Below are 26,234 nucleotides of genomic sequence, written 5' to 3'. Positions count from 1 at the left end.
GGCTGCTCTTTTCCGTTTAGTATACTGTGGTCAATAATGATAGTTTCTGTATTGGCTAAACAAAATCCATTGGACCTCATGAATTCTGAAAATGAAAACAGTAAGAGAAACATGCAGGAGGGGTAAGGTTTTGAAGTTTGAGGCTTACACCAATCTCCAGACTACTGCCCTGTCTCCCCCACACTTTATGAGAATACTCTGCACCCCAGAAGTGCACTCTGGTGCCCATCTGGAGCTCTGCCACACACAGTAAGGGGCCAATGCCAATCTGCACTGGAGCCACACGTGCTGACTTGACCTATGGAAGCCAAGAGGCTCCTCTCTCCCCCAGGAAGAGGCTCTGGTTGTCTGAGTGCTCTCCCCATAAGCCCTTCCCCGTGCATTGAAAGCTGGAACCGAAAGAGCACTGGGCTCACATCTGGCAGCCTGGGTTTGAGTCCAGGTCCGCGGCACTCTGCCGGGGCTGCCGGTTTCTAAGCGCTCACCTGTGTCTGAGACAGGATAACACCATCACCGCCCTGGGCTTCCATGGTGATCAAATGAGATCAATGTGTGTTTTAAACCAAATGGGCGACTTCACCTTTTGCTTTATCTAACTCTATAACAGGACCCCTGGGCTGCTCCGATTGAAACAGAACCCACGGGCTGTTAAGTTAGGGGCCCGATTGCCCGCCGCCAGAATTATAACTCTCAATACCAGAGTTTGGTGAAAAGATAAAGAATTGTTTGTTTACACATAGTCCTGCCTCTCCCTCCCAGACCTGGCCAGTCTTAGGAAAGTCAGAAACACCGTTTCCCTACTTCCTAGGCACAGTTCAGCTTTACCAGTAGCTGCCAATCACTCAGTTCGGATTGGGGAGGTCCTTTCTGTGCTGTGGTGCCCTCCAGCTCTCAATGCAGGACTGCCTTGATTCTCAGCCTCCTTGCAAACTGCCTTCTTCCTGTAAACCTCGGGGATCTCCTCTCCTTCTCAAAACCGCCTGGCGAGAGCTTCTTCTTTAAGCAGCCTGGAGACCCCTTCTCCAAGCCACGTGGAGGGAGCCCACAAGAGCCAGAGAGTGAGGGCGTGAGGGCCAGAGAGAGAGCCTCCTAGAGCCAGAGCCAGCCCAAAAATATCCGCAGCTCCTCTCTTCCTCCCTGCCTCCTCTCTCTCCCTCCATCCTATCACGCAGTGGGTGTTGCAAAACCGTCCTGACCATTCACAGAACCCTATGTAGGCTCTGTCTGCTTCTTCCGTACCAGCCCACAGTCCAAGATCCCTTCCATCTTCCTGAGTCTTGGAAGTAAAGCAGATCTTTGCAACAATGTTTCCAGCCACTAGCTCCAGGCATGCAAGGGCATCCTGAAAGCTGCTTCCTGCTCCCTATCTCCCAGCCGCAAACTCTGGGGTTTCTTTTTGGACTCCCCTGTTTCTGTAACAACTCTGTATATAAATCGATTTTTTACCAACAAGCAGGAAGTTCATAATTTAAAGAGACCAACAAGGAAAACATATTCATGTCTACGTTGGCTGTACGGTGTTAGATTTTCGAGGACATGGGTCTGGTTGTCTGGTGCCAGAAGGGGTGGGAATGGGAGGCCTGAGGGTATGGCAGCTGAACTGGCACCGGCTGGGAGCCTGGGCCCTGCAGCTCAGCTCAACAATGAGCTCTGTGACCTTGGGACTCAGTACCCTGAACTGGAAAATTTCTGATGTATTCTCAAATCCAAAGAAGTATCCCAAGGATCATCATCTTCCCATTCAAGGCCTAACACATGGAAACACAGGGAAACACACCGCTCAAAATAGCCCTTCCTCTCTGCTGGTGAGCTCCATGGCTTGTTAGGGACCAGCCCAGGAGGGAAGCTCATCTGAGCTCTGCCTCCTGTCTCCACCTCCTTCTGCCCCTCCACCTGGTCCACAGCAGGAGGTGAGCAGCAACCAGCAAGTGAAGCTCTCCTCTGGCCCCACCCCCTTCGTCAGTGGAAAAACTGGTCCCTGGTGCCAAAAAGGTTGGGAACCACTGGCATTGACACATGGGCACCTGGTCTCACTGGGCATCTGATGCTATTGTTGTCTGGGAAATTGTTTTATTTTTTTCTTACATCTCACCATAATTTAGACTATTTTATTCCCATGTATGGATTTGATTTTTGTATAAGTCAGCGTGTAACTCCATGTCTAGTTTTAATCTTTCTAGGGATTTGGTTCTCATTTCTTGAAATTTCTCTCCATATGAATAGAATTAGGGAAACTATATAAAAATGAAGAAAGAAAAAGAGAAGATTTCCTCCTCACCCCCACATGGATAAAATGACTATTCATCAGTAATATTTGCCAAGTAATTCATTGCTAAAATTTCCACTTGGCTTTCTGGAGAAGTGACAGCTCGTATTTCTCTGGTTTTCTCCAACACCAGCTCAGTCGGTCACATTCCCAGTCATGTCAGCACAGCATGCCCTGCCTTGTCCTGCCTTCCTGGTTGGAGTCCCCCAGAGCTGCAACCTGCTCAAAAACAAGCGCCAACAGCCTGCAAGTCCTGAGAAGGAGTACTGAAAACCAACAGAAAGTTGGTGCTTGGAACCTCTGTGGTCAACTACATTTCCAGGAGCAAGAAGATGCAAAAAGATGTTTACCAAACCTCAGCGATTCTGAAGATGGCTAAATCTTAACAAGAAAGACTAAGAGTCTCTCACCTTGCTTATTTTCTTACATTTTCATTATAAAAATGGCTACACAAAAATTCACCAATTTTGATTTTTTTTAAATGCAAGCTGATAGGGCAGCCGTTATGATACAATTTAACAAAATTGTTTCAAATGAAGTTAAAGACAACAAAGTGCTACTAGAACCATCTTACAAAAAACAAACAAACAAACTTTAGGGCCAATCCAATATTTTATATTAGCTTCAGGCATACAGCATAGTGGTAAAACATTATAATAATTTATAAAGTCATCTCCCCAACAAGTTTATAGATGTACTTACCTGGCACCATACCTAGTTATTACAATATTATGGGCTATACAAGGTCTGTCCAGAAAGTATCGAGCCATGTAATATGAAAAAGACATTTATTGAAGATGATACAAGAAACATTGCACATAGAACAATGATAACTCAGTTTGCTTCAAAGTAGGCACCTTGGGACCTCACACAGTCGCCGTCACCTGCCCCATCGTATTTTCCTGAATCTCATCGAAGGTCTGAAATCTCTTCCCTTTCAAAGGTCATTTTAGTTCTGGGAATAGCCAGAAGTCTCAAGGTGCCAAATTTGAGCTGTAGGGGGGCTGAGTCACCTGGGTGATTTGATGTTTCGACAAAAATCTCTGCACAAGACATGATGCATGAGCAAGGGTGTTGTCATGATGAAGCTGACAATCACCAGTTGCCCATAGCTATGGCCTTCTGAATCATTCGAATAGTTTCCGCAGAAGAATGTTCAAACTTAACACAAAATTCGATGCAGATCTGTTGCTCTCCTTGCTCATTTTGAATGTGATAGCCACACAGTACACATGCTCACTCCAATGCGTCTACCGCTCCCACTAACTAGTACAGTGAAGTTGTCCTTGTTCACACATGTGCATTCCAGTGCACTCTCTTTGGCTGCCAGGTTGCACTGATGTCACACAAACTGGTCCCGTTATATTAACACATTGTATTCAGGTGTTTAGTGCCAACGCATTATGGTGGGAGTGGCGATTTTTTGAAATATGCGTGCAAATTTTGTCGTTACGTAAAATCACTATAAATTAAAAACTACTTCGAATATTTTTATAAAACTTTGATTTTCTGATCTTAGAATGTATTCTTCATCATTATTATGAAAGATAAAGGCACTCTGTGCACAATTTGCAAAAAATGTAATTTTACGTGTCCCGACAACAATGGGTTAACAATGATTAGGTTTTTTCTGCACAGACCTCATACTGCCTGTGGTGTACTTCACATCCCTGTGACTACTTTGTAACTACCAATTTGTACTTCTTAATCCCTTCACCTTTTTCACCCAGCTCCCCAATCCCTCTCTCATCTGGCTACTGTTAGTTGGTTCTCTTAACCCAGTAGTTTTAAGATTCTTTGTATCCTTGTAAACATTTATTAAATACATATAGTGAACTTAAAATTCTTCTAATTCCTACCCTATTGTTAAGAAACTTCAAGTTTAAATGAAGAGGTAAGAACAACAGCTACCTTTATTGAGCATTTATACTGTGCCAAGTTCCACACTTAAATAATTTCTATGCGTCAGTTTACTTCATCCTCACAAGACGCCTATGAAGCAGATATGATTATTGCCCCTATTCTACACTTAAAAAAAGTGAAACCTATAAAATGTAAGTAACTTGCCCAGGATACAGAGATGGAAACAAGCTGGACCAAATCAGAGTGCAGAGCTTGAGTTTTAACCACTGCATCAATATGTTTACTTAGCATCTACTTTGTGCAAAGGTACAGAGTTTAAAGATGATCAAAATATGTTCACTGACTTCATACTTTAACTGAACATATAAAAAAAATACTACATAACAGATGTAAGGCCTCTATCATTTAAGTGGAAGAGACAGGTATATGGGCAAATTAATTTATTTACCTGTATGATAAACATCCATAAAGTATTTACTATGTGCGAGACATGGTACTTCATGCAAGAAACTGACATTCTAAAGATGGGGGAACATGATAAACAAAAGCCTGAACAAAGTAAATTCAGAAAATAAAAAATATGAAAATAAAACAGCCTATTGGGTTAGAAAGAGATTGGGAAAGGGGTTAGTTAGGTCATCAGGGAAAGCTGCGCTGAAGAGAGGAGACCCAAATGAAGTGAGGGACAAGCCACATGAAGGTCTGGGAAGCCACATGGGGAATGTTGTAGGAAGAATGGTGATGACTAACCTGGTGAAGTGAGAATGAGCTTAGGGTGTTCAAAAGAAAGGGGGGCAATGTGGCTTGAGGGGCACACGGGAGAAGTGGAAGAAGAAGCCAGAGGGGCACATAGAGGCCAAGGCACTCATGGCCTCGCAGGTAAACGTTTGAATTACATTAAAGAACCATGCAGAACTACCAGAGAGCTTAAATCAGATCCGATCCGATTTAGTCTTTAAAAAGAACATCCGAATTATATGAGAGGCAGAAGAGAGGGTTACAGGGAAATAAGAGTAGGAAAACCAGTCAGCAGGTGATGTAATCGTCTAGATAAGAGGTGAAGCTGGCTTGGACTGAGGTGTCCGCACTGGAAAGAATAACAACTAATACAGATAAAATTTAAAGGTAAACTGAAGGGCCTTCCTCACAGATTGTGGCATGTGAGGAAAAGAGAAAAACTAAGGATGTTTCCTAGGTCCTTGGAGATTGACTAGGTAGATTAATGGGATAAAGAAGATTAGAGAGGATCAAGTTTGTGAAAGCACCAAGAATTCACTTTGAACGGGCTTAGTTGTATATTACTCACCTAACAGGTGATGTTCAGCAATCAGCTCAAAATGGGAATGGACTCGAAAGAGTTTAGAGCTGGAAATAATAAATCTGAGGCTTATCAGTTTCCAGATGGTATAACCATGGGATTAGATTAAATAAATAAATAAATAAACAAAACAAGCTATTGGGTTGCCAGAAAAAAATGTGTTTAATACAATATAAAGAATAAATAAAAATGTTTTAGAAATATAGATACAAGCAATTATTTAAAATACAATTAGTAAGCCATACATGTTTGAGTCAATGCCAAACGAATGGTACAGATGAGTGTCACATGCATTTAGAGCGTTTCTTAAACCGGGCACTACTGACGTCTTGGGCTGGATAATCCTTTGTTGTGCGGCTATTCTGTGCCTGGAAGGATGTTCTGCAGAATATCTCACTGCTGCCCACGAGATGGCAGAACCCTCCACCCAGATTCAATAAACAAATGTCCATAGACACTCCACTGCCTGTGAACAAGGAAGACGGATGCTAGAAAATCATCCCTTATTGATAACAACTGATTTAGGGGAAGGCAAAATCATCATGGATTGGGCGTGATAAAAAAGGAGTAAAATGAAAAATGATGATAGAACCTAATCAAATGTAACAGTATCACAAACTCCCAGGCCTTGGATAGACCTTAAAGGCATAATAAGCCTGAACTCAATTGGGTTATGAAAGGAATTTGATTTAACCAAAACTACATGGAATGCACTGTTTGTTGAGTGAGAATACATGAAATATAATACACTATGGGGTTAGCACAATCAATTGTTACTACTTTAATTTTCAATTAAAAATTTCAGTTAAAAAGGCTTTTAATAAAACCGCATTTAACCTAAAAACTAATGTAAATATATCCTCTTATGCTCTAACTACTTCATTCAGACACTCAATAAATATTTTAAAGGCCCTGTTTATTCTATTCTTGTCAACAATTATACTAGCCACATTCCCTCAATAGGTATGTCTACCACTTTCCTTCTACTTATTTTGCTGACACTATAACAGGGCACTCCCCGCCAACAGATCTGAATAATACCCGTGTTCATAAATTCTGCATCAGTTTAAATACACAACATAATCCCAAAGGAACTTGAATTAAATGAGAACAGAACGTACAAACAGAAGCAAGAAAAGCCCAGCACTGTTTCCCTCAGACAGGGCAGGGAGGATCAGAAGCGTTTCACACGCCAGATTGCTGGGCTATCCCTGCCAGCTGAGGGTTTAACAGACTCAGCCAGCTCGGGGAACAGTGTGGATTTTGCCTTTAAAAAAAAATCATGGTGAAGTGACTGAGCTTTTTACAAGACGGTAAATAAAGGGAATAGAGATTTTCTCTCTCCTTCCTATTGAAATTTCAGAGTACAAGGTTAGCTCTCTGAATGCCAAAGCAGTTTAAATAAATGTATGTTTGACAGAGACTGTAGTTATTTAGAGTTAAATATAATTTAACCCCAAAATAGCCTCTTTGGTGAAGGTAAACAATGGGAGTACTTGACAAGGTATATTTGTCATATTCTCTCAGGCCCCATAAGGACAATTCTGGTGTCTTTTCAGTAAAGAGTCTGATCTGTGAAATCTTTCAGAATTGATCTCTTTGAGGTACACAGGAAGCTGGGTGTGAAACCCTGTGATTCATCTATGCAACATTAACAGACACAATGGACTGAATTCTCTGTAGTACCTGGCCACCTTTAAAGGTAAGTTCACATATTCAGAATGCCACTCATTATTCCAGAGACAACCTACTGCCCAGAATATGTAGTGTTCTGAAAGGGTTAACCATCTTCCTCAAGGTGGGCCATCTGGCCTTAGTGTATCCAAAATTTCTAGTACCTGGCCACTTTTAAAGGTAAGTTCACATATTCAGAATGCCACTCATTATTCCAGAGACAACCTACTGTCCAGAATACGTAGTGTTCCGAAAGGGTTAACCATCTTCCTCAAGGGGAGCCATCTGGCCTTAGTGTATCCAAAATTTCTAACCAATCTACATGCAGGATAAAGGTCATATGGATTTCTTGGTAAATTCTGACCTCAGAGCTCTAAATTTTCCTGTAAGCTCCTCAGAGGAAGAGAGACAGCCAGTTTCTTGAAGAAGTTTCTAACAGCCCTGCATTGGGTGACTTTGTTAAAGGGTTTATTTTATAAGTTCTGAGTAATCCCCCGGCCCACCTTCCATTACCATTTAAACCAAGGGTTGTGGTGTTAAGAAAACAGCTGTATACTTTGCACTCCATGAATGTCATCAAAGCACAGCAGGCAGGCAGTGTGGGGGTGGGGGAGGTAAAAAGGACGATGAGATCAGTGTTGCTCTGCAGTGCTGTCTGGGGCAATGTATGTAAAGCTATAATGAACCTTCGTTCTTTATGTAAGAAAATATGGAATTAATATTCACCTTAAAAAGTGGTTTAAAATTCTAAATGAATATTCTTATAACATATGCCGCTTGAAGGCAAAAACAAAGCCAGTTTATCTTGGTCCACACTCAATATGGGTGAAAAGCTAATATAGATACATTTTTGATGGGGTAATCTGTTGAATTTATTCATGAAGAAGTGCTAAACTAATGACAAGGAATTGCCTTCAGAAGACAGAACTTAAAGAAGCTTTACTACATAGAGGAAAAAAGCACCCTTGATTATATTTATAAATTTGACTTTTAAAACTGACTTAAATGTGAAACCCACAAATGAAAGCCCATTTAAAAATAAACTTAAAAAAATACTTACTCCTCCGCTAGCCCCATGAACCAGAACACTTTCTCCAGCCTTCACACGAGCGCTGCAAAAGAAAGCATAGGTTCATCATCTCACTGTAAAGCTAATTAAGCCGACATAATTTAAATTATTCTCAAGGAAATTCTACCCTTAGTCCAGCTAACACTTATCCAAAGAAGAAACTCATGGTGAGATATTCTACAGGCTCCAGAGAATCAAAAAATGATTCTTCAGAACCACAGATAAAAGAAAACTTCAATTCATTCAACAAATGATTACACAGGAGAACAATTTTTAACATAATTCCTCTTGAGTTCGATTTTTCAGCTGTTTTAGACTTAAATAGGCATGCTGATTTCAAAACTGCAGATAGTTTTCTTCTATCACGTCAAGTTTTTTCTGTACAGCTTATTTTATGCAACCACTCTAGGCTGGATCGAGCCTGGATCGAGGGAAGCACTAGTGCCATCCTATTGGCTGAGAGCAAACCTCCCTCGAGTGGGGAGGGGTGGGGGATGACCTTGGAGACCAGCGACAGGTTCATACTTGTCTAGGCTATTCAGTTACACACGAGACACTGTGGTGAGAGGTTGTGTGCTGCTCTATATAGTGAATCGTATTCTGAAGTGTAGTCCAAGTTCTTGTCTGTATACAGGGAGTTGCAGAATTTATTATTTTATTTACATACGTACTTACTTCCTTTCCTTCAGATCATGTCTGCCTCTGCTGTTGCTCATAGTAAGTGCCTAAACAACCCTGATTCATTTTGTTATATCTATGGCAGTTTCACCATTGCCAGTCAAAGGACAAACATCAATGCATTTGTCAGGCAAGCCTATTTTGCATATCTTAAAGTAAAACTTGGTGATCAAGATAAGTCTTGGGCCCCTCACAAGGTGTGCGAACAGTGTCACGAGTTTATGGATGTGGACGAAGGGAACACATGATAAATTGCCATTTGGTATACCTATGGTTTGGCAAGAGCCCAGAGATCATTCAAGTGACTGTTACTTTTGTATAGTGAAAACGTCAGGATATACCAAGAAAAATAAATGTAAAATAGAGCATCCTAGTCTACCATCAGCTATAGGCCCAGTGCCTCATTCAACTGAAATCCCAGTGCCAGTTTTCATTGAACCCACCTCTTTCGAAAAACAGGAGTATGGTGAAGAACTAAGTGACAGCAACGATGATGATTTTGAAATTGAAGATAACTGAGTTCGTAAGGAATTCGATCAGCATGAGTTGAATGATTTGGCACGAGATTTGGGACTACGCAAAAAGGCTTCAGAACTCCTAGCATCAAGACTCATGAGAAAAACTTGATTGAAAAAGGAGTGAAGGTACCCTTCTTTCAGTCAAGAGAAAGTGTATTTCTGCAGTACTTTCGAAGTGACGGTGGCTTTGTGTATTGCCATAACATACGTGGTTTAATGGAGGAACTGGGAATTCCAACCTAGAACGCAACTGAATGGCGACTGTTCGTCGACAGCTCGAAGAGGAGCTTGAAGTGTGTCCTCCTCCACAACGGCAATTTACTTGGTGCAGTCCCAACTGGCCATTTAGTCTGTTTTCGTGAAGAATATGAAGATAGAAAGAGAGTCTTTGGTCTTTTGCTATATCACAAGCACAATTGGATCATCTGTGTTGACCTTAAAATGGTCTGCTTCCTTCTCGGTCAGCAACGCGGATACACCGAGTATCCCTGTTTTCTGTGTATGTGGGACAGCAGAGCTCATGAGAAGCATTGGGTGGAGTCAAATCGGCCTCCAAGATATGACCTCAAACCTCATGATCCAAACATTCTACATGAGCCACTTATTGGCAGAAAGAACATTATATTCCCACCTCTGCACATAAAACTGGGTCTCATGAAGCAATTTGTTAAAGCTTTGTCAACTGAAGGAGACTGTTTCAAGTATCTCATTTTGTCATTTCCTAGCCTGTCGTTTGAAAAGATAAAATACCTTAATATGTATGTTTGGTAGCAGAACTTTACTACTTGTACACAATTTGACTTACAATAACAATATGTAGGCTCTATATGAATAAAATAACTCTAAATAAACAGTATATTCAGGTAATTTTTCTTTATTTTCTTTTGTGTGTACATTTTGTATGATTTGGGGGATAAAGGGAGGGTATCCTGTACCTTAAAAAGTTGATGTGATAGAGAAAAACTTGGTCATTTTTGGATTCGGATGCCAAAAGTTAGTACAAAACAAGTGTCAGATCTAACTCAACAAAAACTGTGCTTCCCAGTGTTATTAGAGTCTATTATGCGCCAGGCACTGTGCTGGATGCCACGATCACTCATGGTGCTCCCTGCTGCAGGATGCGGTCCATGCAGGGAGGGTAAGTGGACCTGCTGAAGCTAGAGGAACTGGAGTTCCTCACTGATTCCCACAGAAAGCATCTCAGAACAGTCCATGAGAGCCAGTCTTTATTCTGTGGCACAGAGCACTGCGCAAGTAAACATCGGAGACAGACTCTTTCAGAGAACATTTTTACTTTCCCATGCCTTCAGACATCACGTTGCACTAGCCTGTAAGCTCTCGTTTCAGAAAACAATGCTCAGTCAGCAATGATAAGAGAGTAAGAGATACGATAAATCCTCTCACAAAGGTTCCCGTGTCAGCCCTAAAATGTCTAGATTTTCTGGTGAAATGACATCCGTGTTTTTTTACTTCTGGTTCATACCACTACTTTTCTAATATACTGAAAACAAGGATTGTGCAGCCAGCACATAGGGGATCCTTCATTATTCCAGCTGGCCAAGTGCTAATATCACAAGCCAGCAGCTGTTGTGTGATCCAGATCTTACTCCCAGACAGGAGCTCTTACTTCCTAAAACAACAGGGCTGGGCGCCCATGACATGATGTTCAGTCTGGGAGTGAAAACACAGTAATCTGGAGTCCTGCTCAAGGCTGTGTGCCAACAGCGGACAAATGGCAGTTATGAGCAGTAAATGAAACTAACCCTCCTGCTTGGGATAAGGGGATTGAGGGTAGTGAATTAAACAGAGGGTCTCAAATGATAAACTTTGACATTTTAAAAGGTAAAATACAATGTAAGGCAACAGGATGACTAATGTTATATTGTGGCCTATGAAACACTTCTCAATGAATTTGAAAAAACATCTTATAAACAACCCCTCAAACACTTGGGAGCACATTCTCCTAAATCCCTGGGCCTGTGGCAGGTAGAGAAAAAAAAACAGGCTAACCCTCTGCCGGATCCCCACTACTCTGATCCTTCTAACCTTGTGTGGAGTCACTGTGATGGTTAATTTTATGTCAGCTTGGCTGGGCTGGAGTGCCAGAGTTTGGTCAAACGTTATTCTGATCTCAATGTTTCTGTTGAAGGTGTTTCTTAGATAAGAGTAGCATTTGAATCGGTAGACTCTGAGTAAAACAGATTGCCTTCCTTAATACAGATGGGCCTCATCTAATCAGTTGAAAGCCTTAAGAGCAAAAGACTACCTTCTTCTGGGACAAGAAGGAATTCTGCCAGCAGATTGCCTTTGGAATTAACTGAAATTCTTCCCTGAGTCTCCAGACCCTATCAGATTTTTTGTTTGTTTGTTTTTCTTAGTTCCCTGGGGGTCACAGTAGGAGCTTGTGCACTTGGCTTGGCCTTCCAAGCTGTTGCCCCTTGCTTGCTTCCTCCTAGTCAATGAAGAATAGTATCTGGCACATAGGTTTTTCTTCCACCCCAAAGATAAGCCCAATCTAGGAGATTTTAGCATTCACCAGGGAGAAAGCCTTACATCACCATTCCTGAACTCTCCTCCGTATTAGTCACTCTCTCTCAGGGCTAAACCTAGTAACCACCTCCAACCATTCTACCTGAAAACTACCAGGTGATAGTAACCAATATTATGACAACAATCTCCTACCCTAGCTCTGTAAACTCATATTCTATCAAAACCTTTCCTTCAACTTCACAGAGATTGCTGTCTCTCGATTGATCTATTTCTGCCCACTTGCTGCTCTTGGCCTTACCCCCTTCCCTCATCAGCCTGGGCCCCTGGAAGATTACCCCAACTTCTCTTCTCTTTCTCTCCAGTATTTCCATTTCCTTTGCACTGTTCTGTTTTGCCACCAATACTACAGCCCTGAACCAATGTTAAAACCTAACTTCCTAAATAATTTGGCTAAGACTAGAAAAAAAATCACACAACAATGTGCATTTTGGTGCTACTTTGCCTGAGATAATCACATATAAGTTCCTTCAATACTGTACCTCTCTACCCATATGCTTTCCATAATTATACCATCTTTATATCCTCTAGGTTTGATGGATAAGCTATCCTTCCAATATTTGAAGCCAATCGCTCTACTGATGTCCTAAGTCCTTTCCATCTTGCCTTATGCAGGATCCTGTTCCATATGCCACCCCTCCCTCTCTGCTAGATCCTTTCTCAACTGTAAACATGTTCAAGTCTTGTCCTTCCTTCCCCAAATCCTTCTGTTCCTACACTCTCCTCAAGTACTCTTCTACTCCTTCCTGTTGGTCTCCCCCAACTTTTTGGAAGAGTAGTCTCCATTCAGGAATCAATTTGCCCTTCCTTCTTCAACCCACTCAATCAGCTTCTGTCCCATCACTCCCCTGAAAACAATATGACTAAAGTCACCAATGATCTCCTAATTGCTGAGCCCAACTGTTATTTTTTTTCCAAATACACCTCACTGCTGCATTTGACAGTTAGCCTCCCTCCTTAGTAGCAAAACCAACTACTACCCCTAACACTATCAACACTAATTGAGTACTTACTCTGTGCCAGGCTCTATACTAAGAGGTATGCATTACCTCATTTAATTTTTGCCACACCCCTATGAGGTAGATGCTATTAGTTTTTCAAATCAGTAAACTGAAGCTGAGACAGGGCAGTAACTTGACCAAGCTCATATAGCTAGTGGTAGGTGAAGACAGTACTCCAACCCAGGTCTTCCTGTCTTCAAAGCCCATGAGCTAAACAGGTGTTTAACAAACACCATGACTTCTAGACTCTCTTGGTCTTGTAATACACTCCTTTTGGTTTTATTGAGCCTCTGTCCCCTACTTCTGACCACACCAATACATGTTGGTTTTCACTAAAGTTCTATTCTCGTTCCACTCTTCCTCTCACTCCCTGAGGGATTTCAATCACTTTCATCTTATCAGTTCTCACCCACATGTTGATATCCCCAAATGTATTCCTCTAGCCTTCAATCTTACAACTCTTTCATCCAATAGTCTGTTGGACTTGTCAATTAGGATGTCTGTATTCTTAAGCTTTTCCTTTACCTAATTCTCCACATGCAGTCACCAAATATTCCCAATTTTACACCCTAAATAGTTGTCCTTTCCTCTCCACTTCTTCTTCTATGACCCTTGCTCTGGACAAGAAGTATTTTGCCCATATGATACGCCTATAAGACACTCCCATCTCTTCCATTCCTGTGGTCAAGTCCATCTTTCACAGAACTGGTAAGTGGTATCAACAGAACACAAATAGGACAATATTACTGTCCTGAATAAAACTTCATGACCCCCCCAATCCCTTACAGAACAATGTTAGAGCTCTATAATCTAGCTTTCACAATCGGAAACCTACATATGTGGTGATGACAGCTAACATATATTGAGAGATTATCTATTCTTTGCCACTCTTCGCCTTAAAAATCTTCTATCCAACAAAACCAGATTGTTCTAGCTCTCCACGGATACCATGCTTCCCCCCCACACACACACTAGCTACTCCCATTGTCAAGAATGCCCTCTCCACTCCCAGCTCCCTTCCCAATCTAATTCCCTCTGATTGTTTTCAAATATAGCTTTAACATAGTCCAAGCCTTTACACCTTGCCAGGAAGACCTACCTCATCACCACAGGCACATCCCTTGTGATCTCATAAATCTCTATGCACATCTCTACCACTGTACTTTCCACATTGTATATAACTGTTATTACTCCTAGGTCCGCTTCCCTTACTAGACTGTGAGCATCTTGAACACAAAGACAGTGTTTTGCTCTTTTTTGTATCCATGGTGATTAGAACAATCTCTCAAATTAGCAGTTTCCACTTCATAAAAGCTTAACGGTAACAAAACGGTACCCCAAAATGACAGACAGATGGTAGGGAAAAAAGCAATTAACACTGCCCTCCTTTGTTGTTGGCTATTTAGTTGATAGTGTTATTACCTGTGGAGCAGAGCTCGATACGCAGTAAAATATGGGACACCCAGAGCAGCTCCTTGTTTAAAGTCCAGTTTTTCTGGCAGTGTGTAAACAGTGTCATCGGCTATGACAGCAAACTCTGCGGAGCCCCCAGAGATCGTGCTGGTAGTGAAAACTCTGTCACCTTTCTGGGGGAAGCAATACATTCATATGTGTGTCAGAGATTAAAAGTGACATTAAAATGGGTATAATCTTATTTTATGATGCTTTTGAACTTTTTCCTCAGATACAGTATAATACAATACTATAGTAGTTTCAGATGTACAACATAGTGATTAGATATTTATATAACTTATGAAGTGATCACCCTGAGCTGAAATCCTTTTTAATGCAAACTTTATAACAAGAAATAAGCATTTATATAGTTTTCTACATCTTAGGGTCTCGTAAAAATAACTTTAAACTACTAAATACTTTTAAGTATTTTATTAATGGGAACCAGTGAGAAGAAAAATTATGAGAAATAGAAAAAAGCAAAGGAAAGCAAACCTCCAGAATGGTATAATGATGAAAATGATAACGAACCTTTATTGAAAGTGTATTGTGCTAGGCACTGCAGTAAGTATCTTATGAATATTATATAATTTGATCTTCATAACAGCTTAAGAGGTAAGTAGTTTTATTATCGCTACTTTAGAATTAATCCCACAATACAAATAATAAAATTGAGGCAAAAAGAAATTCAGTAATTTGCTCAGATCAAGAAGTTAGTAAATGGCAGTTAATAAAATCACTTTTGCCCAAAATACTAGGGAGAAAAAATAAAATGTAAGGTTTCGCCCTGGCCAGATGGCTCAGTTGGTTAGTGTAGTCCCATATGCCAAAAGGTTGCAGGTTCAATCCCCAGTTGGGCTCATTGGGAAGGCAATCTGTCAATGTTTCTCTCTCAAATCAATGTCTCTCTCTCTTTCTCTACCCCCTTTTCCTCTCTCTCTAAAAAACAAACAAACAGAAAACAAACCAAAAAACAAAACCCAAACAAACAAACAAACAAAACCCCATATCTTTGGGTGAGGATTAAAAAGAAAGTAAGGTTTCTTCCACACAGCAATTACCTGCTCTAAATCCTCTCCACAGATTTCTTCACCCCTACATTTCCTTCATTTTTCATGTTTACACCAAAAGGCAGGACTCTGTGCCTGGATCCTAACAGCAGGAGGAGCTGGGACTGGCTTCAGCATTTGTCCCAGCACCAGAAACAGCAATCTCTCAATAAACGTCTGTGCAGCCCTTACTGCTCAAGAGCAGAGCATAACTGAGGGTGAGACAAGGCTCTGTATAAGCATCGTGGGGCTGCCTGATGCGACCTGCACACTAGGGGAATGAGGCTGCCCACTGCCATCGCCTGCCCTAACTTCTCTCCCTTGAAAAAAAAAGAAAGCATTCCTTGGAATAAGCAAAACATTAAGACAATAATGCTCAGTATACTTAAATTTGTCCTATAATGAAGAGATATGAAAAACTAACAGCACTATATGGTGGGGTGTAGATGGGGTGTAGACAAACAACATTCAAAAGGCATCTACGAGTAAGAGACAAGCATCGCTGCTTCAGTGTCCCCTGTAAATGGTCAAGTATAACTAGGTTAAGATCAAGCGTGCTTTTATAGTTTAAAAACAAGACGCATTAATTTTAGTATAATTCAAACATTTACTAAGAATCCACTATACAGAAAGCATTTCTTTGAGTTCTGTGAAAGATATTAGTAAGCAAGACATTCCCTTTAACATCAAGCATCCTTAAGTCTAGGAAAAGAGAAATAACATGGAAATAATTACAAAGCAAGGTAAACGTGATGAGCCATTAAAGATAGATACAAGAAAAATAAAGAAATTATTTCTAAGTTAAGAGAATCAAGAATACTTTCATTGAGAAGTTAATATTTGAGGTAGGTCTTGAAGAATAGGAGATTTGAAAACTAGAATTGAAAAGTCATTTTGGGTGAAGAAAACTAAGTAAGTAAAGGAATAGTGGCAGGAAAAAAAAAAGCCAGCATTCATTCCCAAAGAATAAATAGACTAATGTATGGAATGTAATATTTTCAAGAGATAAAAAGAAAAGAAATGAAAGCTGGAGTGTCAAATCCCTTGAATCCATATTTGTAAGTTTCAGTTTAATTCTGCCAAGCAGAAGAATCAATATGAACAAAGACAGAGATAAAAGAGCATGAGTTATGGAGGGAAGAACAAAAAGTTATCACTAAACTGCAGGGAGAGAAGGAATAGGAGATACAAATGGAAAAATGGGAGAGAGAGAATATTTTAAAATAGTCTTCTTTTGTAACATAAGCAATTGCAACAATATCTTGAAATCTACACAAAATGAATGCAAGAATTAATTGTAAAACTATCAGAATTACATTTTAGAAAACACCTCCTACAGAGCAAGGAGAGATTCAAGGAGTAAGGGGGGAGGGGAGAGTGGTAAGGTACAAGTGTCTATTATAGAAGTCCAGGTAAGGACCTAGGAAAGCTAACCTAATCTACAGAGAGTTGAAATGGAAGGAGAGAAGGAGAGAGAAAACAGTTCTAATAAGGAAGAACGGAGGAGGGAGAGTGACGAGATAAGCCTCAAGCCCCCAGAGGTCACCAAGGCAGTCACACGAGAGAAGAGCAGAGATGAAGTGCGAAGAGACAAGCTCAGTTTTTAAACACGGAGTAAGAAGTTTTGGAGGTTGACCAGTGGGTCCTGTCTCTCCAGCACTGCTTTCTGTGACGATGGACACCATCCTATCTCCGCATGGGGCTAGTGAGCAGTGGTAACATTGCTAGTTTGACTAAGGAACTGTTTTTTGTCTTTGTTTTTCAAGTTAAATTTGAATTTTAAATTGCCACTAGCCATTAAAACGTGGCCGCCGAGCTTAGTAACTAGACTTACCATGGGAATCATTTTGTAAATTATATAAATGTCTAACCACTATACTATATTGCTGAAACTAATATAAAATATTGAATGTCACCTGTCATAGAAAAAAAGTTAAATGTTCATCTAATACAAAAAATAATTAAAAATAAATTCTTTAGAAAGAAAAAGAGCCTAAATATTAGGAAAATGTTAACTACATAAGAGACTCAATGCGTTGCTTATGTAAGATTAGGAAATGGTTCTTTTATGTGATTAATATTTGGTTGGGCTTAAAATACTGCTTCAATAAAATATTTAGAAATTTTTATATAAGAAAAGAAAATTCTAAGCAGAAGATATCCATGTAATAATGGAAAATACGGATGTACATGAAATCATCATGAGGAAGGTATACAATATAAAACAGAGGTGTAAGGAGGGACTGGGAGCGCTGAGGAGCATCCCGAGAAAAAGAGGCTTGGAAAAGGATGCCCAGAAAGGAAGGGGGAGGAAAAGAACGGGAGAAATGATGTCACAGAAGCTGCAGAAAAAAGTTTTTTTTTTTTTTTTTTTTTTTTTTTTTAAGAAAAACTAAGTGACTGAGAGTGTCAAATGTCACAGAAAAGTCAAGAGAGATAATGACATAAAAGGGCCCATTAACTCCAGCAATATAGATGCCATTAGTGACATTAGCAAGAATCATTTCAGTGGAGCGATGGGGGCAGAAGCCAGGTTGCTATGGGCTGAGGAGTGGAAAGCTATAGGAATTTGCCTGTCTTCCTGTTCAGGGGCCATGTTAATCATCTCTGTCTCAGTCCAATTTTGGATAAATGAGGGACCAGAGTTGAGCAGGTCAAGGAATTATGAGGAAAGATGCTAGAACATGAGTATATTCTCCATATTTAAAAGTCTTTTGGTATATAAATAGTAAGAGTCCTGATCATAACATTTTCATTGACTCTATCACCTTGTTCTGTCTGAGTCACAGCTCAGAAAATATATAGTGACCTTGCATTTTTTTCATTTTTACTTATAATTCCAAAAAAATTACATTCCCTTTACTTTGTGAAGCTAAATTTATTAAAAGTATTAAAAATTGTGTTGGTTTGTGCCCGGACCAGTATGGCTCAGTTGGCTGCAGCGTCATCCGAAGGGTCCTAGGTTCAATTCCCAGTCAGGGCACATGTCTAGGTTGCTGGTTTGGTCCTCAGATGGGGCACATACAAGAGGCAATTGATCGATGTCTCTCTCCCACATTGATGTTTCTCTCCTTCTCTCTCTCCCTCCCTTCCCCTCTCTCTAAAATCAATAAGCATGTCCTCGGGTGAGGATTTAAAAAACATAAATGTTTGTTTGTGTATTATCAAGAGTTAGGAAGTAATATAATTTTCTTTCCTTACATATTACTGTTAAAAGGCTCACCATTTAATTCTGTTGGGGATGTGAAGATATAGAAATGATCCTGCACTTATTCCCAACAATGCAAATAAACAAGGCCTCTGGATCAAAGGTAATTTCTTTATTACTAGAGGAGACCCCCAAGTGGCAGAAATTGCGTAATACTTAAATACAGACACATTTTAAAACTATGTTAAAATATTTTAAGAAAATATTAAGCTAACATAGAAATAATTAAAAGTGTAATACCTTGAAAGCAGGTACATCATCTCCAACAGCTTCTATTACCCCAGCCACATCCGAGCCAGGAGTACAGGGTAAGAGTGGTTTTCTACTATAAGTACCAGAGCGAATATATGTGGCCACTGGGTTTACACCACATGCATGAACTTTGATTAGAACCTGCAATGACAATGTATTAGTTTACACAGAGCATTCAGACATTATGCTAGGACTGTAATGATTACACTGGGGAACACAATTTTCGTTTAGATCTGACACTTGTTTCTTATCAACTTTTGACATCTGAATCCAAAAATGACTCCAGTTTCTTTCTATCATTTCAACTTTTTAAGGTACAGGATACCCTCCCTCTGTCCCAAAAATCATACAAAATGTATATACAAATGAAAATTTTAAAAAAATGACCCAAGTATACTCTTTACTTAGAGAGTTATTTTATTCATATAGAGGCTATATTGTTACTGTAAGTCAAATTGTGTACAAGTAGTAAAGTTCTGCTACCAAACGTACATATTAAGGTATTTTATCTTTTCAAACGACAGGCTAGGAAATGACAAAATGAGATACTTGAAACAGTCTCCTTCAGTTGACAAAGCTTTAACAAATTGCTTCATGAGACCCAGTTTTATGTGCGGAGGTGGGAATATAATGTTCTCTCTGTCAAGTGGCTCATGTAGAATGTTTGGATCACCAGGTTTGAGGTCAGATCTTGGAGGCCAATTCGACTCCACCCAATGCGTCCCCCGAACTCTGCTGTCCCACATACACAGAAAACAGGGATACTCGGTGTATCCGCGTTGCTGACCGAGAAGGAAGCAGACCATTTTAAGGTCAACACAGATGATCCAATTGTGCTTGTGATATAGCAAAAGACCAAAGACTCTCTTTCTATCTTCATATTCTTCACGAAAACAGACTAAATGGCCAGTTGGGACTGCACCAAGTAAATTGCCGTTGTGGAGGAGGACACACTTCAAGCTCCTCTTCGAGCTGTCGACGAACAGTGGCCATTCAGTTGCGTTCTAGGTTGGAATTCCCAGTTCCTCCATTAAACCACGTATGTTATGGCAATACACAAAGCCACCGTCACTTCAAAAGTACTGAAGAAATGCACTTTCTCTTGATCGAAAGTAGGATGCCTTCGCTCCTTTTTCACGCAAGTTTTTCTCATATAGTCTTGATGCTAGGAGTTCTGAGGCCTTTTTAGATAGTTCCAAATCTCGTGCCAAATCATTCAACTCATGCTGATCAAATCCCTTACGAACTTGGTCATCTTCAATTTCAAAATCATCATCGTTGCTGTCACTTAGTTCTTCACCATACTCCTGTTTTTCGAAAGAGGTGGGTTCAATGAAAACTGGCACTGGGATTTCAGCTGAATGAGGCACTAGGTGTACAGCTGATGGTAGACTAGGATACTCTATTTTACATTTATTTTTCTTGGTATATCCTGACGTTTTCAGTATACAAAAGTAACAGTCACTTGAATGATCTCTGGGCTCTTGCCAAACCATAGGTATACCAAATGGCAATTTATCATGTGTTCCCTTTGTGCACATCTGTAAACTCTCAACACACAGCTTGCATACCTTGTGAGGGGCCCAAGACTTATTTTGATCACCAAGTTTTACTTTAAAATACAGTATTCACTGTATTTTACTTATTGTGGGTATTATGTTCTAGACCACCCCCGCGATAGGTGAAAATCCACGAAGTAGGACCCTTACATTTATTTTAGTATTTATACATATTTTAAGGCTTTATAAACCCTTCCCACACACTTATAAACAATTCCCAATCCCTTATTAACCTTTCCCACTCCCTTATTAACCTTTTCCACACTTTTATAAACACTAATGTTCTTAAACATATTCTACACTCTTAAACCTACGTAACTTTAACAACATATGTAGACAGCACCACAAAATCCCATGATATAGCAAAAAATCCACGATAAATAATTAAATATAATTTTAAAAATCCTGTGATACAGTGAGGCCACAATAAGTGAACTGCGATATAGAGAGGGACTACTGTATACAGACTAGAACTCGGACTACACTTTGGAATATGATTTACTGTATAGAGCAGCACACAACCTCTCACCACACTGTCTAATGTGTAATTGAATAGCCTAGACAAGTATGAACCTGTCGCTGGTTTCCAAGGTCATCCTCTCTCCCCCTGACTCAAGGGAGGTTTGCTCTCAGCCAATAGGATGGCACTAGTGCTTCCCTCGATCCAGGCTCCATCCAGCCTAGAGTGGTTGCATTAAGATAAGCTGTAAAGAAAAACTTGACGTGATAGAAGAAAACTAACTGCAGTTTTGAAATCAGCAAGCCTATTTAAGTCTAAATAGCTGAAAAATCTAACTCAAGAGGAATTATGTTAAAATTTGTTCCCCTGTGTTATGGGTACTATAAAAATGAAGGGGAAAAACCTTGCCTTCAATGAGCTCACCTTCCTGTTTTCCAAATCCACATTTAAATAAAAATGTAAGGCAGAATGGTTTATGTGCCAAATGAAAAACATTTTGAGAAAATAGTGATGGAAATACTTGAGATGTGTGGCAGAGACCTTTCTGTGCTCATCAAATCTATTTCCTCCTCCTGGGTATAGAGGAAAGAACTATTGTTTCCTGGCTCATTTACAGTTATGAGTAGCCAAAGGATTGAGTTCTAGCCAAGGGACTCTGAACAAAAGTGATGAGAGCCACTTCCAGGCCTGTCCCATAAAGGCCTTCTGAGGCAATCCACACTGCTTCTGCCCTTTCATGTGACCTCAGAAGACAGGCATTGAAAGTGGCAGAGCCTCATGCTGGAGGACACCTGGGTCCCTGAGCCAGTGCTGGAGGAGAGCTACCAACTAACATTTTCGAATTCTGGAATCTAGTGAATAAGAAATAATTTTCTATTGTTGATTTATTGATATTTTAAGGTTACTTCTACTACAGAAGCTTATTTTACCTCAATTAACACAGAATTACTTCTGCTGTAAGAGTAAAGAAAGGCATTTAAAAAGAAGTGGTATTCGTACTAGGCCTTAATGGATGAGCTGAAATTCTGTGGGATTTGGAGAAAACTTATATTTCAAGTTAAAGGACAATTTCGTGCAAAGACAGAAGGAACAAAAGGGCCTCATGGAGAAACTGGATAAAGCTTGATGCTACTATAGCACAGTCTATTGAAAAAGAGTGATAAGAAATAAATATATAAAGATAGGTTATGGCCAAATTGTGAAAACGCTCATAAAGTTTGCTAAGGAAATTAAGACTCAGGAGCCATGGCAACTGCAGTAATAACAATACATAAGTTTTATTGAAAATGTATACGTATTGTTAAAGTCACTGGAAATGAAATGATTAAGCTCTACATTTAAACTCTCTTAATTCATATACGAAAAGCCGGTATGGAGAAGAAAATTGTTTTCCTGATGTCCACAAAATAAAAATCAGGAAAATTTATAATAGAATAACTATTCACAACTACTTATGACTCCATTTAAAAAAAATCCTACTGCACTGCATCGATGATTCTCAACTTCAAAAAATTCTTAAAACGCCACATTATTTCTTTTCTTAGATCTACTTCACTTGTTATTAGAATTATGTTATCTTTGTCAGAGCTCATAAGCAGTGTAAAATTTGTCTTTAACTATCTTTACAATCACTATGAGTCTGCTTCTTTTTAATATTAATTTGATGTGCTAGAGACTCATACTCTGTAATTATTGCCTGTTTTTAAGTAATTATTTCCACCTGATGGTCTTTTGGAATTGGTACTGCAACATCCGACTGAAATTTCAGCACTTCTGGTCCACCAAATTCAAAAACTCTAATAGCTCTCATCAACTTCTGTCCAGTCGCCATGGTGATCTAGAGACTGAGGGAAAAAAAAATTAATGTATTGTCCTATTGCAGCTAGGCTATTACTATGTATTTTTCCCCTGGAGGGTCAGATCAAACAATTTTTCAAATGACAATTTAAATCACAAGCTTACACTGATCTCATTTCATGTTTAAAACCTTTCATCTTACAAATCCTTCAGCTACAAAGCAAAATACTTCATATTGTTTCCTGTAGCCATTCAATGCCTTCAACAGGGAATCAAACATGCAAACAAAAACATCTGGATAGGTCTAACAAAATGAATATTGTAGGTGTCCTTTTGTGTACGCTTGGGCTGCAACATCTTGGAAATTTTAGGAGCTAATATAAATTTCATTAACATGAGATAAATAGATCTTTTTTTGTTATTAATTATTTCAAATACATAAATACAAAGAATATGATAAACACATTTATCTGCCACCCACCTTTAACAAATCTTAACATTTTAAAAACCTAAAATATTATTGATATAACTGAAGCCTCCAGTACCTATCCCCAAACCCATTTGTCCCACCCATCCATGAGATAACTGTTACCATAAACTCATTAAAATATTCTCGATTCTATAACTGTATAATCTTCTTTGATTTAACGTAACAATGTTTCCACGAATCTGGTTTTAAAAACAAGTCCTTAGCACCAAGGAGTTCAGTCTAGAGAATGATTTAAATAAAATGTTAATACCAAATATTGGTTGTTATTCATTCAACACACATTTTTTTTGAACATTAACTATAAGGAAGGTGCTGTGCTAGCCTCAGAGAACACAAAGGGCCTCAGCCTCTCCCCAGCTCCCATGCAGTCCTCATTCTCTCACACATGTACGCACACATCATGTAAGGTTTAGAGCTCTATTTCCATGTTCAGTATCTACCCACTTCATACCTATTCGTGTCTTTCAAGCATTCGCACCTATCTGTTCACCAACAGACATCACTATCATCCTCAAAAAACTGTAGCAATAATAAAAACACAATTGCCCTGAAATAGAATGTCAAAAATATCTAGTACGTACATTTTTCCCCCTACATTTTGACATTTGCTAAATTGGGAGAAAAGAACAAAGTAAGGAAGAGACTTGTGCTTAATGCTGGATTTAGAAGATATCCTGCCTGGTCCAAAACTACTACATTATCCTGTGGTGCCTGTAAGGAGATAGGCATGACCTTGACAGCTCTGCCTTCTACTTTGTTTCTGGAGATCTTATTTCCCACTGAGCTTTTGCCATTATGATTGATCAGGCTCCAGTCTGTACTCCTTGCCTTTGAACCCCCTCAGCTACCCACAGGATCATAATCTGCTTCATAATACAGGTACTGTGTCAGAAGGTATAATAAAAAGAATAAAAAACACAACACACGAATAGTAATTATGGTAATTCCTAAGCCCCTGCAATACCTGGTTTCTTCTAAAAAGCACATCTTTCACACCCGCTGATATACTTATTTTCACAATAGGCAAAGAAGCAACAGTTATTAAAACTGTGTGCAGAAGTGGAAATAAAGTCACCATCCATTTTATGGATGAGAAAACATTCTAAGAGGTTAAGAGACTCATCAAGGTCACACAGAAGCAAAGCTAGAACCCAAGTGCTACACTCTAAATGTCATTGTGTGATTTTATTTCCTTCCTGTACAATCCTTTTCAGCTCACCCTTTGAAATGTTGGCAGAGAGGACCCATAATTTCTTAGGAATGTACTTTAGCACAGTAATAGTGAGACAGTTAGACAGTTAGAAATATGAAATTCAACTAACCTTCAGGTAGGGTTGCATATTTTACGATCAAGGCATCTGCTTACAATTTGAAATATGTCAAATGCCCATAAGTTAGAGGATCCAGTAGAAATATACAGAGCATTATTCTATTAGGAAAACTAATAATTTCCTTATCTGTAATATGGGGCCAATGCTCCCTACAATAGGATCCTCATGAAGATTAACAGCAGCCCATGATGTGTGTGTCATAGTACACCTAGCATGTAGTAAGCTCCATTATTCAGAGTAAAACATGTGCAGTCAGCAGTCCTGTCACATTGCTTGTGTTTTTTGTAAATTAAACTGTACTTCAAATATGGTTTTCTATTTATCAAATATAAACTTTTAAAATTTTTCAACAAGAGTAACTTGGTTTAAAATTTTTATTTTACTTTTTAACCTACAAAAGGTTGTCAACCATACTTTGCAAATCTAGAAAATTCAGAATTTAAAATTCTTCCTGGCCCTGGCTGGTGTGGCTCAGTGGACTGAGCGCCAGCCAGCCTGCGAACCAAAGGGTCACCTATTCGATTCCCAGTCAGGGCATGTGCCTGGGTTACTGGCCAGGTCCCTAGCTGGGGGTGCACAAGAGGCAGCCACACACTGCTGTTTCTCTCCTCTCTTCCTTCCCCTCCCTCCAAAAATGAATAAAATCTTAAAAAGTAAAAATAAAATTCTTTCTGAAATAGTGATCTTTTCCATGTTACACTTGAATCTATTAGGTTTAAATGAAAATTAAAGGAATAGAGAAAATATCAGAAATTTACTTTAACACGAAATGCACAGATCAATTTACAAAGTCAGAGCAAAGGTACGTTAGGAGAGAAAAACAAAAGTAAAATTAAATTAAAATTTTAGGCAAGAAATAAAAAAATTAAAACTTGGAAAGAAAATTAATCATATAATGTGCTGTTGATCAAGAATGATTCACGTACGCATTTTATTATTCCTAATCCAAAAGAAATTAAAAAAATAAAAAGTAGCCAAGGATAAGTATCGTCATGGCTTGTGACCTCATCAGGTTGCTCGCAGGGCTGGATCTCAGCGCCCACTTCTGGTAAGAGAGGGTGGCAGAGTTATTGACTAGATAAAACCCTCCAGGTTCTCTGAGGCAAACATTGGGTGGAACTGGGCAATCTGCTCACCAGCGGTGGGGAGCAGAGCTCGGTGGGATTTGTTGCTGCTGACCAGGCATTCACACAGCCATTCCCACCAGCTGCGGACAAACAGGCCGAACCTTAAACCGGTTCAATGATTAACACACCTTCCCTGGTCAGAGGTGTGTCCTGGAGGAACAGAGGAACTGTGTAAACATCCAACGATGTGTTAACTGGGTGTTTTGTAACATTTTCTTTTTTCTTTGAAGATTATTCTAAGAAGGAAAGGTTAAAAAAACAAACAAACAAAAAAAAAAACTCTACACAGTTCTAAAAGATGGCAAATCTGATCGCAAAGCAGGAGGAAGGCCGGTTAGAAAGAACTCAGGGGACCCCTGTAGTTGCAAGGAACCGAAGACAAACCAGCTCCCACAGGTGGGCGGCGGGCAGGGGAACGCAGCAAATGGCCGCGCGGCCGCAAGAATCCCCAAGCCCAGGCCTGGGCGCCCGGAAAAGCAAGCGGGTGGGGCAAGAGGAGGTGCAGGGGCAATGCCAAGGGGCTTCCCGCGGTGTGGGGCCGAGACGCACATCCTACTGGAAACCAAGGCTGGGAA

The 26,234-nt window shown here is 39.8% G+C and overlaps 1 protein-coding gene across 3 annotated transcripts; it reads right to left on the bottom strand.

The window, feature by feature from the left end:
• LOC150002010 (zeta-crystallin-like) lies at nucleotides 1–25,891 on the bottom strand. Of its 3 annotated transcripts, none has more exons than XM_090287446.1 (6): nucleotides 25,669–25,781; nucleotides 22,635–22,758; nucleotides 18,884–19,036; nucleotides 14,357–14,520; nucleotides 8,182–8,233; nucleotides 1–85 (listed from the first exon to the last, which is right to left on the bottom strand). In XM_090287446.1, exons 2-6 carry the CDS (start codon nucleotides 22,743–22,745, stop codon nucleotides 77–79), a joined length of 489 nt encoding a protein of 162 aa, XP_090143572.1. In that variant the 5' UTR covers nucleotides 22,746–22,758; nucleotides 25,669–25,781; the 3' UTR covers nucleotides 1–76. The 3 variants fall into 3 exon arrangements, with proteins under 3 accessions (XP_090143572.1, XP_090143571.1, XP_090143570.1); XM_090287445.1 differs by lacking the exons at nucleotides 1–85; nucleotides 25,669–25,781 and adding exons at nucleotides 5,597–5,913; nucleotides 25,788–25,891 and having other exon boundaries at nucleotides 22,635–22,751; XM_090287444.1 differs by lacking the exon at nucleotides 1–85 and adding an exon at nucleotides 5,597–5,913.
• Between the last annotated feature and the right edge of the window lie 343 nt (nucleotides 25,892–26,234).

This window comes from Furipterus horrens, unplaced genomic scaffold, assembly GCF_987537825.1.
Source record: "Furipterus horrens unplaced genomic scaffold, mFurHor1.1.pri manual_scaffold_9, whole genome shotgun sequence".
NCBI lineage: Eukaryota > Metazoa > Chordata > Mammalia > Chiroptera > Furipteridae > Furipterus > Furipterus horrens.
This window is presented reverse-complemented; position numbering and strand designations above follow the sequence as displayed.